The 15,581-nt window shown below is 37.2% G+C and overlaps 1 protein-coding gene across 1 annotated transcript in view; it reads left to right on the forward strand.

Moving 5' to 3' along the window:
• MYCBP2 (MYC binding protein 2) overlaps positions 1 to 15,581 on the forward strand; it is a 246,847-nt gene that overhangs the window by 209,273 nt on the left and 21,993 nt on the right. Inside the window, 19 exon segments of the mRNA XM_064173772.1 lie at positions 175 to 210; positions 213 to 253; positions 255 to 375; positions 1,334 to 1,396; positions 1,399 to 1,441; positions 1,443 to 1,483; positions 5,853 to 5,915; positions 5,918 to 5,966; positions 5,968 to 5,997; positions 6,603 to 6,763; positions 7,385 to 7,440; positions 7,443 to 7,610; positions 8,205 to 8,270; positions 10,588 to 10,827; positions 10,955 to 11,053; positions 12,288 to 12,368; positions 13,594 to 13,673; positions 13,675 to 13,786; positions 13,788 to 13,859. Of these exon segments, the coding sequence (XP_064029842.1) occupies positions 175 to 210; positions 213 to 253; positions 255 to 375; positions 1,334 to 1,396; positions 1,399 to 1,441; positions 1,443 to 1,483; positions 5,853 to 5,915; positions 5,918 to 5,966; positions 5,968 to 5,997; positions 6,603 to 6,763; positions 7,385 to 7,440; positions 7,443 to 7,610; positions 8,205 to 8,270; positions 10,588 to 10,827; positions 10,955 to 11,053; positions 12,288 to 12,368; positions 13,594 to 13,673; positions 13,675 to 13,786; positions 13,788 to 13,859 (1,622 nt within the window).

Below are 15,581 nucleotides of genomic sequence, written 5' to 3' on the forward strand. Positions count from 1 at the left end.
TGTTCTGGATTTAAAAATTTAAAAGTCCACATTGCTTTTTGAACACATTTTTCTCATAGACTATTAGCAAAAATAAATATTCTAAAGCTGCTGTGATGCTCTTTGTTTATTGTGGCTGTAAATAAAGATGCAAAAAGAATCTAATGTATGGTGTATTTTTATGCCTTTGACTAGAAGTGGGGTCCTCTCTCCTGAGACATCCATCTCCTGAACTTCTCGGTTAATCTCCGCCCACAGCTCTCTTTCCAAAGGATGAGAGAAATTTCCAGTGCCGGTACTGGGCATTTGTAATCCAGCATCATGATCTGGAGGGACTTGAAATAGCAATGAAACAAGCCTTACGGAATTCTGCCTGCCGAGTTTTTGCCATGGAGGGTATTCATGTACTGATGGGTCACATGTGATTAAAATAAGACATTTGTAACTTCTGTCTCAATTTTTGTGAAGTCTCCTATAGACTAAAAAAAACAAAGAAGTATTTTCAAATGTGCAGCAAATCTATTATAAAAGTCCACTTGGATTATTAACTCTAAGACATTAAAAAAAACCAAAAGTATTGTCTGTAAACCTTCTTCAATAGTGTATCTGTTGTGTAGAAAATCTCTGACAAAAGAATATCAATAAGGTTTCAAAAATCAGTTAGATACTTTTTTCTCTTCATTTGTTCAGCAACTCCTGGCCTTACTTTGATGGGTTTTTTTTTTTTGGTTTTTTTTTTTGGACTTAAATATTCTTTCCTTAGATTGTGTGTGCTGCTAGGGAGGAAATAGAAGTGGATTTTCTTAAGTAAAGCAAAAACCACACCTCTACCTGTGTTACTTCTACGCAACAAGGTGCATAAGTATCACAGCTTTTAGAAGACTATAAGAATGTTACAATGTTTAAAACTTTTAATTCATGAGTTGACTTTTTTGGAAGTGGTTTTATTGGTTTTAATTAATTCAGTCAGTGGTCAAAACCAAACAAGAGCACCAAATTTTAGCCTACAGAGCTCTAAATTTAAAGGATCTTTCTTTTTTAAAAAATATCAGTGGTAGAGAAGTGCTGCAGCTTCATCCTGTTATAGTCTCTGAAAATACAGAGGAACTTTGCCTTTAAATCCTTGAAGCTTTTTTCAAAAAACTGGGTTTTGTGTATAGTGATTGTGAAGTACTTTGCCATGTCCCCTGTAATGTCATTGTAATATCAACTTTTTAACTGCTGTTGTCTCTTGCTTGAAGACACTCCATATTATTGCCTGTCCAAAAGTATTAATGCACCTCCTTGCATAAACTATTTAAGAAATGGTTTTTACTTCAGGTGTGCTTAACCAGTTGTGAACTCCTGGTTTTAGCTTTCAACTGGCTTCTTTGGTAAATGTCATTCAAAAACACTTCCCTTCATGATATTTTGTGGCATTTGTGGCTTCCCTGACTCCTGCACCTGTAGAGCCTGAAGAAGAGAGATGAAGAAAATAAATCAAATAAAGAAAGATGCAGAACAAGTAAGATTCAGCGGTCCATTTATAAGAACACTATCTTGGTTGATTTTGTAGTCAATTTAGAAATGCTATTATACTTCAGGGGAAAAAAAAAAGGGTAAACACATAAAACCCCACAAACATGCCCTTAATTCTCTCTCTTTGAAACAGAACTTAACTGTGGAATTTAAATTCTTAATCTTCAGTCATAGTTGAACCATTTAAATAGTCATAGATAAATTTATTTTTTTAGTCCAAAACTGCCAGATTTTGTGCTGATGAATTACATGGTAAACTAAAAGAAAAAATTTAAAAAGAACACAACCGCATCACTAATCCAACAACAAAACAATTAGTTGTTGCTTTTTATTCTCCCTTTGCCTCATCAAAAAGAAGAGAGAAAACATTTTTCATCTCTGTTGTGTGGTCTCCTGGGTGTTTCACTGCTTTAAGAAAAGTCTGTAATTAGATCTGAAAATCTATAGTTAAATTGTGGAATTATATATATAAAAATAAGTCTATATGTGTATGAAAAGAACTACATACACACTAGATACATTAGTGATTCAAGGAAATCTACAGTTTGGAAGTTGTTGCATGTAAAATGTTATAGTCTAACATGCAGCTGTAGCAGTTCAAGAGCTAATGCTGTTTTGGTTTTAAACTACTGTGCTAGTTTGAGTGTTACCCACCCCCCCACCCCCCTTATGAAATCACCCAGACTAGACTCAGATGAGCTGGAAATTAAGGAATGAAGCTTTATATTTACATCTCAGCACAACATACAAGCAGATATTTACAATATATACAGCTATGGACAGAAATATACAAGTTAAAAAGGTAGTACAGAAACACAGTATCCCTCCCAGAAACCAGAGTCCCCAGGAGGAGCTCCCAGCCACCTTCCACCTCCTTTCCACCCCTCTGCCTTATCCCAGACTTTGCCCTTACATTCAAGGTGATTTTGGGAGGATCGGCAGGAAGGTTAGAAAAACAGAAGGATTAGTTTACACAGAAGGCAGACCAGGGAGAAAAGTACAGGCGCCAGCGGTGACAGCGACCCACTGTTGACAGTGTTATCTATGTTCTTGTTTTATGCATCTCAACAAGCCTATGAGTGAAGCAGACATCACCATTGTTTCCTTTTCACAGCCTATTATCTAATTCTTCTCACCAAAATACTCCAGCTAGTCTCAAACTAGCACAGTTATAACAAGAAAGGATCCTTTCAGACATTCTTTTGAATCTAGAGAGAATGAGTAGGGCTAATCTTTTTCTTGATAACATATGAGATCGTGCTGGTTTTCTGTCTGAGGGATAGAGAAGAAGGTGGCGTAGGCCCCTTCTGGGTTTTCTTTGGGGGAAGATTGGATTTTTGTATTAATTCTAAATGATAAATTGTATACAATAGTAATTGTATACAATAATATAATTGTGTACAATTATAAATACATGTAAATATATTTTTTATATATGCTTGTAAATTCAACTTGCTGTAAAATATAACTTTATCTTACTTCTAGCCATCTGAGCCAGTCTGGTAAATATTTATTTGAAGGGTAGTTTCTCAAACCCACCACAGCAACTCTTCCAAAAGGTATCTTCATGCAATCTCTTGATTGCGCTGATTGAAAACCTTATGTCTGCAATGAATAGCTCAAGAGCTCATGCTAGTGCTGTTAGTAAGCCAGGGTAATTTTATCATGTCAGATCCTTATCCAGCTTTAAAATAAGAGGTTCTGGAATGAGTGTTCTCAGCATTGCAGTCCTGGTATAAAGACACAGTTGTTTAAAAAGCAACTGTAATCTTGTCCTAAATTTTATTTGAAATATCAACTTTTCCATGTTCCGGTATCAACATGCAGATTTATGATTCTACTTATTTTCCAGTATGCTAAAATCTTGCAAATCGACTTCAATGTATATAGAGTAGCTCTGTGTGTTATATTCTGAATATTGTTTCTGTGCTTTGACTCCTTGTGATTATTTTGACTGCTTCATCAAAAGCACTGTTATAGTGAAGGAAATGTGATCCTACTGGTTCTTCACCTGATTAATCTCCAAAATAAGAACCTTTGCTATATAAAAGTAATTTGGATACTTTCTGACTGAAGGATAAATTATGTTAGAAAGGAATGTTAAAACTTGCTACTTCTGCTCTGGTGTCGTGGAGGGCCTGTAGGCCCGAAAATAGGCTTATTTATGCCTTGCCCTGCCTGGATGTGTTTTCTGCGTAAGCAGAGGTAAAACACTTTAAATGGATATAAGGGACGCAATAGGCCTGGTGCCACAAAGTCTGGTCTGCCAGGACTCCTGTTTGTAAACATGTTGTCCTGGCTGCCTAGTGTAAGGCCTATGTGATTCACCATATTTGGAAATTCCAGGCCTGTGGCATTTACCTATTATGGTATTGTTTGGCTGACTGCCAAAACCTGATTGATCATTGTGGTGTCTAAAGGGCCATTAATCTCAGCCCATATTTAATAAATGGGGGCACAGGTAAACATGTGCTCAGGACTGCCCCGATCGCTCACACTTGCTCCTTGCCTCATTATTAGGCTAAGACTTGCCAGCACAGCTTCTTGCTTATGCCTGCATGCCTAATTGCTTTGCTGTTATTATGGAGACAGAATCTCCCATAGTCTCCCAGCCAGCTGTGCACACTTGCATGCCACTGTGGTGAGTTATCAGGACCAGATCCTGTATTGCCTGCCTTTATCTATGGAGCTCAGACTCCCGGCAGCCGTACACCCTATTGTATGCCTGCTGCCTTATTGCCTGGTAAGCATGCATTGCCGCTGAGTTGACCAGGAGCAGACTCCACTTGTCTGCACATGATTGGCCTATGTAGCCAGCATGAGACCGTGCTCAGACCCACATCATCATACCCCTGCACCTGAGCCCTGCCAACAGAATCCCTGGACAGAGCATCCAGAAGAAGCCAGGAGAAAAAGAGCAGAGATTGCATCCTTCACCAGGAGAACAAAGTCAGAAACTGTCATTTCCCCAGAAACTGGGAAGATTCCCCTTTCCCCTGAAACTGGGAGAATTCCAGCCTCAAAGTCCATGGGCAAAGACTCCCCCTGAAGTTTGGACACTAGTAATAGGCTGTGACGTAGCCCCGGAGGGTGATTGATAATTAATCAGAATTTGTAGGTAAATGCTTTAATGCCTCTGTAATTTCTGTTGCCTCCTGCCATACAGCAGAAAGAGCTTTCAGCCCACTTGCTGGGCAAGCAGTATACTGACCCCAAGCGCATTAAGCCACGGGGGAAAACCCTCTCTCTGTTTATGGTTTGATTGTTGCTAGTTTTAATAAGTTATGGTTGGATATTAATCCTAGAATGTTTTCATGACCATGTAGATCCTTTTAAATTAATATACAGTGGTTGGGGGTGCGAGAGTTCAGAATATTGAAGTTAATTAATATATATTTTTATAGAATATTATCTCGCACCATTAATTTTCCCCTCTGCCACAATCAGCATAGGTGGCAGAATACCCCTTCGTGACATCTGGTGAGAATCGTTCTCTCTTGATATAATGAAAAGGGGGAGTTAAATCCCCCTTTGGTCACTTTGCTAGGGTGAATAATTTTATGTCATACAAAAAAATACAACAGTTTTCAGTGAATTGTGAAATATCACTTGGGTGATGTATATTTATATCACAACATCTTTTCCTTCTGTGTTGTGATCATTATACACAGTCATTTTTACTGGGCTTATAAAATTGAATCTGACATTGATGTTAGTATGTTTGGAGGCATGTAGCTGGGCTCCACGATTCAGCTGGGCCAATGCTCTTTTAGAAAAAGAAGCAGAGATACAGTTTGTACCCTTCATAGATTAGTCCTTCTTTGCCTGCCTTCTGAAATGGGGTATCATCAGAATGAGATGTCATCAAGAACCTCCTTCTTTCTCTACTACTCTCCCTTTAACACAATTTGCTGGCTCTTTCCATCTTTGATCCTCTGCTTCTACTTCAACCTGACTCCCAATGCACAGCCATTCTGATACCAGGACACCTTAACTAAGAATGATTATTGTCACAGTTTTAATTTAATACAGCAGAGACTAACTTTAGTAAGTTTATTATGACTGAGTTTTGCTGTTTAAAGAAGCTATAACAGCTGATTTTTTTCTGTGTTTGTTTTCAAACATCAGATACTTCACTTCTTTAAATCCTGAGTTGTATGTGGTACTATGCGGCTTACTTTCTCCAATTTCAGCCTTGTTCACATGCATAACTGACAGGAGCTTCTTTCAAAGTTCCACATCTCTTATGGGATAGTTGCACTTATCCTTAAGGATCAAAAATTATTTACGTTCTATTTTTCTCTGAAAGACTAACAACATACAAATTGTTTTGCATTGTAGGAAAAAGACACAAGAGTGTTGTGAACATCCTCTGTCAGATATAGTGATTGCTGGTGAAGCAGCTCACCCATTACCCCACACTTTCATCGCCTTCTCCAGACAATCTCTGATCTTATGATGTCCTTCCCATGGTAGTGCATTACAACAAATGGCCTTAAGGTAAGCTCAAATTAACAAAATTCTTAACAGGCTGGAGCACTGTAACATCAAGATGAAAAACATTTTGCAATGTAGATAGAAATTTGCAACGTTGTGCCTGTGTGAAATTGGCAACCTTGTACCTGTGCATGGGAAAACATATGTAAAAGATACATGTATGCATTTGTACATCTAAATAGTAGTGTAGAAGGCTTTGTAGAGAAAAATGTATATGCATTTGCTCTTAAATCTGTACTGGATCCACTATGAAGAAAACCACATATTTGAGTAAATATAGTAGTATCGTCTGTATGTGCATGGTAACATAATACTTTTGCTCAGAAATCTCTCATCTGAATTGTATCCTTAAACTGTTTGTTTTTTCCTATATGTCTATCTCAGAGATATAAAGTGAATAATGATTGTAATTACTGGGTTTTTTTAAAGTCTGTTCCACCTTCCTCAAAATGATGCATAGAAACAATTAAGATCCTGCATCAAACTGAAGTTTAAAGTTTTTACAAATGTATTTTGAGAAGACAAAAAGTAGTTTACAAGTTCCACTGGTAGGTTATGCCTTTTAAACAGTATTCAGAATTACAAAGTCCTCTTAATGTGTTTTTAAGATGCTGGAGTCTCAAATTCAAACAATCTGATCACCAGTTCCTGCACCAGAGCAATGTCTTTCATCATATCAACAATATTTTGTCTAAATCTGATGATGGAGACAGTGAAGAGAGTTTTAGTATCAGCGTTCAGTCTGGTTTTGAAATTATGAATCAGGCAAGTATTACACTTCTCAGATGTAGCAATCAATTGTGAACAGGCTGTACTTCCTGTGATCATGCTGTTTGATTAAAACCTTCCTTATTGCAATGTCATATTTGCTTGAATGTAGCTCAGACTGGGATCTTGTTGCTGATATTCAGGATCTGATATCTGGCTTTAGAGGTTCCAATATTGACTCTTAGCCTATAGATCACTCAAAGCTGAATTTTGAAGCAGTACTTGTTTGCAAGTAAATTGTTTAAGAATCTTTCTTAGGTGATTTAGTTAATTCACTAGGCTCATTTAGTTAGTTAAGTACTGTGTACTTCCTAGTTCTTACTTGCCTTTTTTCTGTTATTCTGAGGAGCACAAATTAATACTTCATATGAATATCTTCAAAGTGTTTTCTTCCATATATTAATATTAATACATTTAGGCATTTACTAATATATTCAGCTGTTAGCTATTATTATTTCCTTTGGTTTAAAGAGTTAAATAATTTGAAACGATAAATGGCAAGTTCTTTAGTTCAGAGCATAGTCTTCAGAACCAAAGTGTCTGCACAGTTTTAAAAATTGTACATAATGCATTTAGTTGGGCTTACTTTTAGACATTTCAATAAATTTCTTTGCTTTCACAGAGCTGTGCATAGTGGTTTGTCTAAAAGACTTAACCAGCATTGTTGACATTAAAACAATCAAGGCCGACCTGCCATGATTGGTAGTTTAACAGATGGGTCTACAGAAACGTTCTGGGAGTCAGGAGATGAAGATAAAAACAAAACCAAAAATATCACAATTAACTGTGTGAAAGGAATCAATGCACGTTACGTGTGTGTTCATGTGGACAATTCCAGAGACCTTGGGGTAAGAGGAGGATTAAATTACATGTGTTTCATTGAAGGTGCATAGTCAAAGTTGTATATTTTTATCAATCAAGAACCACCATTTCTTTTGTCCAGTTCAGCTTGTAATTCTAATTCAGACACATTTCAAAGTTTGTAATCTCTCTTGATTTGAAAGCCACACCATACTTGATCAGTCCAATCAAACTAATTTTTTCATGAATCTGGAACCTTCACAACCACAATTTTCAGTGGCTTGTTCAATTTCAGATGCATTTTCAAGCACTCAGTTATTTCATAAGCTACTTTTCTTGGTCATGATTTCTGTAGAAGTATTCAAATAAAATCCAGACTACTCTCTAGAGTTAATCTTTATTGATCTGTACAATAATACTACAAATATTACTTTATTTTCACTACAGCTTTTAATCCAAGGAATAATCTTTTCATTTTAATGGGAGCTGTGCTTTGGAACACTTTGTCCTTGATTTTGATCATACTTAATTATTTTTTTAGAGTGTAAATATGTCCCTTATGTACATGCTCTCATAATATGGAGAAAATATTCAAAGTGGTCTTCAGAGGAAGTGTTTCATTCTTTGCTTGTCTGTTGCAGAACAAAGTGACTTCAATGACGTTTTTAACTGGCAAGGCAGTAGAAGATCTCTGCAGAATAAAGCAGGTAAGCATTTTAGCAACTGACATTGAAAAATCGTGGTCATTTTTTGGCTGCATATAGCAGAGGTTTTCTAGGCAAATAGTTTCCGTTCCTTATGTTAGATAAAATACTGTATAAAAACCAAGCATCACAGTAACATAATACTGTTATTAGTAATGACAGAAATCAGTTATGTATACTGAATAGTAAGCAGGCTCCTTAGATTTATTTTTTTAATTACTACAGCTGAAAGGATAAGTTGTCATGTAGAAAGCTTCCAAAAAAAGACTGATTACCTTGCATTGATTGCTTGATTTCAGATATTTGTGTATGAGTGTACTCAAACCAATTGTATTAACTAGTATTATGTATTACTAAATATTCTGATGCCTAGCTTCTTGGCATTGCACAGTCATTGCCTTTTACCTTCTTTTGTGATTAATTTTTCATTAGACAAAAAGTAACTTAGAAGTTAGCAGAAGCAGAATGCCATGAGAAAGGAAAAAATAAGTCATTTACCCTCCACACCATTTTTTTCTAGTTATGTGGTCTAATGTGCACTTATAGCATATATTTTTCCCAGTCATTTTAGTTCTTATCACGTGGCTGAAGACTTTGATCTAGAGAGTAAAGTTCAGAATGGTATTCGGCCTTTCTACTTTGTCACTAGGACCAATGATAAATGCTTTTCACAAAGAGAAAGATGTTTTGTATTTTAACACTAGTGTGAACTATCAAAGAGGTTTTAAGTAGACAGTTACTATTTGGGGCTCAAAACTTCATTATCTGGGTTAGTGGCAGTCAGTGGTAAAGTTCTTCAGGGAGAAGCACTGTAACAAAGTGTTTTCTCTGTCTATTATTGTCAGAGAGCATTTAAGGCAAAGATGTTAGAAGAAGCAAAACTTGCATGCAGTGGGCTCATACTAAACAGTGAACTGTGAGGCAGATAAAAAGTTTGTATGTGTATTTCTCTGAGTCTATGTAGAATCATGGAATTGTTTCAGTTGGAAAAGACATCTAAGATAGAGTCCAGCCATCAACCTAACACCACCATGCTCATTAAACCATGTCCCAGTGTGCCATGTCCACTCATTTTTTTAACACCTCCAGGAACAGTGATTTCACTACTTCCGTGGGCAACGTATTCCAAAATCATGTAGAAAATATAAAGGGACACACTCTTCTTCAAGAATTCTTTCTTTGTGAGAAGATTGACTTGGTATGCCTGGCTGTCCAGCTAAATAAACAAAGGCCCTGGCAGAGCTGTGGTGCTGGGCTCAAGATCACAGAATCACAGAATGTTAGGAGTTGGAAGGGACCTCCAAAGATAATCCAGTCCAACCACCCTGCCTGGCTTTGTCTGTCTGCTCAAACAAATGCTCAGACATTTTCCAGGGACAGTTCAGTCCCAGAAGACAGATGAGGCTGGATTAACCTTTTACCTTTATTTCCTGTTCACTGAACAGACTTTTGAGGATTCTCCAATGGACTTTTTCCTATTTTCAAACACACCCACATACTGTACCCTAACTCATACATAGAGTTTATTGTGTCATATTTTAAAAAGAAAAAGGCAATGTTGTCTACTGCAGCACAGCTCAATGCAGGCACTGAGAATTAGCCTAGAAATGGGAGAGAATAAATATTAGCTTGATTATCAACGAACCCATGGATATGAGAGAGGGCTGACTTGGCTCAGGGCTAAGGCCCAATTGGGTTGCTATGACCAATGATATGAAGGCGCCCTATCAGGTTTTGGATTCCAATAGTGATATCAGAGTTTAAATCATATAATCTTACTTATGTTGTTTTTTTGAAAACATGTTTTAAAATAAACTTTATATGATACAGTTAATCTCTTTTACAATGATTGAGTCCTGCATCTCTTGTAAGGATATCAGACACTGACTTCCACAGAGTTGCAATTTCTTTGTCAGAGGTTTGTGTGAATAGGGATGAAATAACTTAGCCACTGATAACTGTGTACTATATTTTCAGTTAAATTGTGATGGCTGCATTTTTTTATTAAAAGTAGTGAGCAAATACTAATTTTTTTTTTTTTTTTAATGTGTGAGCTGTTGCTTAGAGAATGAAAGGAATCAATAGGCTGCTGTTTCTAATAGGTTTTAATAGCAAACTATAAATGACTGTGTCTTTAAGTTTGAGTTGTCTGGGTGTTTTTAAGTATAAATTCATAGGGTTTAATATTTTTATAATTCAGTGTGATAGTTTTCATAGCAAACACCATAGATTCCACTGGTACATGATAGGTTTGTTATAGAGATAGGTGACTTTTGTTTGATGTAATGTCAGTTCCCATCTTTATATTCCTGTCTCATAGGTAGACTTGGACTCAAGACACATTGGCTGGGTAACAAGTGAACTTCCTGGAGGCGACAATCATATAATCAAAATTGAACTGAAAGGTCCCGAGAACACACTAAGAGTTCGACAAGTAAAAATTCTTGGATGGAAAGATGGTGAAAGCATTAAAATAGCAGGCCAGATTTCTGCAAGTGTAGCTCAACAAAGAAACTGTGAATCTGAGACACTGCGAGTATTCCGACTTATTACATCCCAGGTAGGAGTTTAATGATGTATTATGTAGTGAAACTTAATACAAATGGTAGACTTAAGTGCTTTATGTTTTCATGTAGAATGCCAGATCTGTCTTAGTGTGAGACAGACTAATTGTCACTGTCTTCTAGGTATTTGGAAAACTCATCTCTGGAGATGCTGAGCCAACCCCAGAACTAGAAGAAAAAGCACTGTTGTCTTCCCCAGAAGGAGAAGAAAAAGTACACAATGTATTCATTTGTATTCTGTCAATAATACTTTTCTGGGAAAATGATCCAGGATGATTTCCACTGTTTGTCTTCTGACTTCTGCTGCATAATTTTCAGACCAAAGCAGAAGTAAAACATTACAGTTGCTTACTTTATTTGAATTTTTTTTTTAGTTCACACATGGTCCAATTATAATTTGTTCTTAATATGGAAGCATTGCACCAGTGGTAGTGCACATTATGCCTAGACTTACATGAATACTTAACACCTGCACTTTTACTTGGAAGAATTCTCCTGTCTTCCAGAAAAGATTAGTTGATTAACTTAGGAAAGACAAGGTATATAGGCTGTCCAAAATTTGACTGACCTCAATGAAAATAATTTTTTTTTTAGATTATATATGGTTTTGCTCTACCCAGTACTTTGTGATGCTAAGCTCCTGGTGGACAGTGGGCTGAACATGAACCAGCAGTGTGCCTAGGTGGCCAGGAGAGCCAGTGGCATCTGGCCTGTATCAGGAACAGTGTGGCCAGCAGGACAAGGGAGGTTATTCTGCCCCTGTGCTCAATAGTGGTCAAGGTGACCTCATTGCTGTCCCCAGCTACCTGAAGGGAGGCTGTAGCCAGGTGGGGTTGATCTCTTCTGCCAAGCAACCAGCAACAGAACAAGGGGACAGTCCAAGTTGTGCCAGGGGAAGTATTGGCATTAGAATGGGCTGCCCAGGGAGGTGATGGAGTCACCGTCCCTGGAAGTGTTCAAGAAAAGATTGGATGAGGCGCTTAGTGCCATGATCTGGTTTGATTGGACAGTGCTGGGTGATAGTTGGACTGGGATGATCTTAGAGGTCTCTTTCCACCTGGCTGATTCTATGATTCTGTGATTTTGCAAAGTGTATTTTTCTCACGCCTATTGTGTGGTAACTTCACTGTGGGTTCCCTGCTTCTTTTGTTCTAAAACACATGGAAAAACATATTCTATGGACTGCTTTACCAAAAACTCAATCAGTGAAGAGGCTGGACCTCAGATAATTATGCTCCAGTTGTTTTGCTTCTTGATTATTTTATTTCATGCTTAGGAGAGCAAATCCATCTAAGAGGTATTTATTAACCATATTTAAACTGACCTTGTTTATATTTTATTTCTCTCTAAGAAAATGCTAAAAATCTTGCAGAAAAAGGTTTGTTGTATTCCATGTTAACTGCTGCAGTAATTAGGAAATGTTCTTGAAACTCAATCTAATATGCTTTTTATGAAGGCAACATCAGATGCAGACCTGAAGGAGCACATGGTAGGGATCATATTCAGCCGGAGCAAACTGACAAATTTGCAGAAGCAGGTTTGTTGATTCTGAAATGCTTTGAAGATTTAAATACTGTTTTGTTGTAATAAATTACAGTCTTTTTCAGTGAATGTAATACCTTTTCTTAGGCGCTTTAAATTCTTCTGTTCTTTATAATCAGATTTTGTTTATTTTAAATAGCATGGATTTTAAATGAAAAAAAAATGGCTGAAATTGTCAATGAAATAATCCATTTTAATAGGTTAAAACCCTCAAAAGATTCAATTTAAAAAGAACTTCTAGAATTGAGTTGTAAATAGTACTTAAACGTGTTTGCTGGCAATGATAGTGTAATAGTAGACTATCTCAAATTTCTAGGAGATTTTGAGTGACAGAGATTAGATTCTTACTTCTGCACATACTTTTCCCATTTCTGTCATCAAAAAGTATTTTGATTTGATAAAATATAATCTTATAAAGGTAGTCAGTGCTTAGATGCTTATTCTTTATTGAAGTCAATGAAAGTTTGAGTTTGGGATTTTCTTACTTATATTTTAGTTTTCTTAACATTAAGTGGTAGCTGCAGTATGGTTTTTTGCTTTTCATTTTGAATACTTTGAGTATATGAACTTCTTTTATATTACCATTATGGCACCTATCACAAGGCAAATATTGCTATGAAGATTTTTGCAGTAACAAAACAAGTATTAGATTAATTTTGAAATTTGTTAGACTAGTAAGTCATGCAGATTGTTTTTTCGTCATCGGTCTTAGCAGTCTTTAAAATCTCTTAAATGTGCTTTTTAACATGCTATTGGTAAAATGAAAACATGCTATTGGTAAAATGAAAACATTCTTTTAAGCTTCCTGAATACTAAACTGAACAAGAGACTATGTCTTTTACTAAGGCCTTTTTCTTTCTTGGGTTTTACGTAAGTGCATTTCATGTTTGGATTGGTGTTGTGGCCCTTTTTAAACCTGAATTCTATGTCAAATGGAAAATAAGAGGCAAAAACTACAATAACAACCAAAAAAATCAGTTAAGTTCTCCATAATGAAGATTAGCAAATTCAGTAGTAAATATCTAATTCTAAAGATTTTTGCTCTAAATCTAAATTTATTCTTTCATTTGAATTTCCTGTGGAAAAGTAATTTAAGCACTGTCAAATTGCACAAATTTTGCATTTAGCCATAGTTACAAAGGGGCTTAAAACACAGCCTTTCACTTTCTAAAGTGTTTTTTTTTTAAGAGTTACTCTGTGTTTGGGTTCTGTTTGAATAGGTCTGTGCTCATATAGTCCAGGCCATAAGAATGGAAGCTACCCGTGTGCGTGAAGAATGGGAGCATGCAATCTCCAGCAAAAGATGCTAACTCACAGCCCATTGATGAGGATGCTTCTTCTGATGCCTATTGCTTTGAGCTACTGTCAATGGTTCTGGCACTTAGTGGTTCCAATGTAGGTCGGCAGTATCTGGGCTCAACAGCTGACTCTGCTCCAGGATCTTTTCTCGTTGCTACACACTGCTTCGCCCAGGGTGCAGAGACAGGTTAGTGCTGATAGTTCCTTGTCTACCTTCATGTTCCCAGAAGGAAGTCTGCAACTTGGAGAGGGTCCGTAGAAGTATTGGTGGACAGTTGACTGAACATGATCAACACTGTGCCCAGGTGCCAAGAAAGCCAATGGCGTCCTGGTTTGTATTAGAACACTGTGGCTAGCAGGAACAGGAGGTGATCATCTTGTATACTCAGGATTGGTGAGGCCACACCTTGAGTATTGTGTTCATCTCTGGGCCCCTCACGGAGGAGGGACACTGACATGCTGAACATTACAGAGAATGGTAATAAGGGTGGTGAAGGGCCTAGAACACATGACCTACAAGGTATGTCTGAGAGAGCTAGGACTTGTGCAGCCTAGAGAAGGAGAGGCTGAGGGTAAGGTAGCTGAATGAAATTGGAGTGAAGAATGGTCCAGCCTCTTCTCCTTGATGACAAGCAACAGGACACTAGTGAAATGGTTCCAAGCTGTGCCAGGGGAGGTTTAGAACTGGGATAATAGGAAATATTTTGTCACTGAAAGGATTATCATACATTGGAATGGTCTGCCCAGGGTAGTGATTGAGTCACCATCCTTAGAGGTGTTCAAGCAGTGTGTGGACTTGGTGCATAGGGACATGATTTAGTGTTGACCCTTCAGTGCTGGGATTGAAGTCAGACTGGATGATCTTTGAGGTCTTTTCCAACTAGGTGTATCCTGTGATTCTATATTTGAACTTAATTTTTTGTGAAATGTGTTTTATAGTTTCACTTCAAAAAAGTTTTCCCAATCATACTTGCGTCATCCCTATATCCACATGAGGAATAACTAAGTACAGTCACTCATCTTGTTTTTGCAGTCATAAGAAGAAGGTAATAGGAATTTAATTTAAAGAAATTTAATCCATTTTAAAACAAATTACAGAATCCCTTTTAGAGTTTTAAGAGTCTGCTTTACAGGGAGTTTTCCCGACTTGTTGAATAGAGTCAAAATGATAGATTTTATGTGTTTGATCTATAAATAAATTGTCTCGGTTCTAATTTAATTCCCAGAGACTCGGAGTACATTTGACAGAACCATTAACAATTTTGTAGAGTGCCCTTCCCTCTTCCCCCTCCTTTCCCAAAAGAAAGGGATTAGATGGAGAGAGAGAGAGAAAAGTATGCACACCCAAATAAATAAATCTCACTTGATTTGGAAGTTAAAATGAAAAGTTTAACAATAACTTAAAAAGGTATGTGAGGTAGGGAAGTTACAAAGGCTATAGGGAAGGGAAAGCAAATACAAAATCTATAAATACAACCCGAGTTTGATAGTGATGGCTTTGTCTGCCTCGTGGGTGTTGGCCATGTGGTAGAACAAAATGAAACCAGGAACAGATGTTAATGCGGGTATGCAGGGAACAGTGAGTGCAGAGAGAGTGAAACAGGAAGTCCCCCTGCTTTTATGGATCTCTAGACAGGAAGGGGGAGTGGGGCTAGCCATCACGTGGTGGTGTTCAGACCCACCCCTGGGGAGGGGTCAAGACCACCTAGAGTCAGGTTCAGGGTTACTCCCCCTGGAGTGTTAACCCTATACAAATACATATACGCTCCAGCACTACTGTGTAAAGTTATTTGTAGGAAGTACACACAGTGTTGAAGAGAGTGAAAGACACAGAAGATTAAAACAAACTCGCTTTTGATTAAGGTCATAATGCTTTATCTCTAAGAGGTAGAACTGAGGTGCAGGAACG

The sequence above is a fragment of the Pogoniulus pusillus genome, chromosome 3, assembly GCF_015220805.1.
Source record: "Pogoniulus pusillus isolate bPogPus1 chromosome 3, bPogPus1.pri, whole genome shotgun sequence".
NCBI classification, from domain to species: Eukaryota; Metazoa; Chordata; class Aves; order Piciformes; family Lybiidae; genus Pogoniulus; species Pogoniulus pusillus.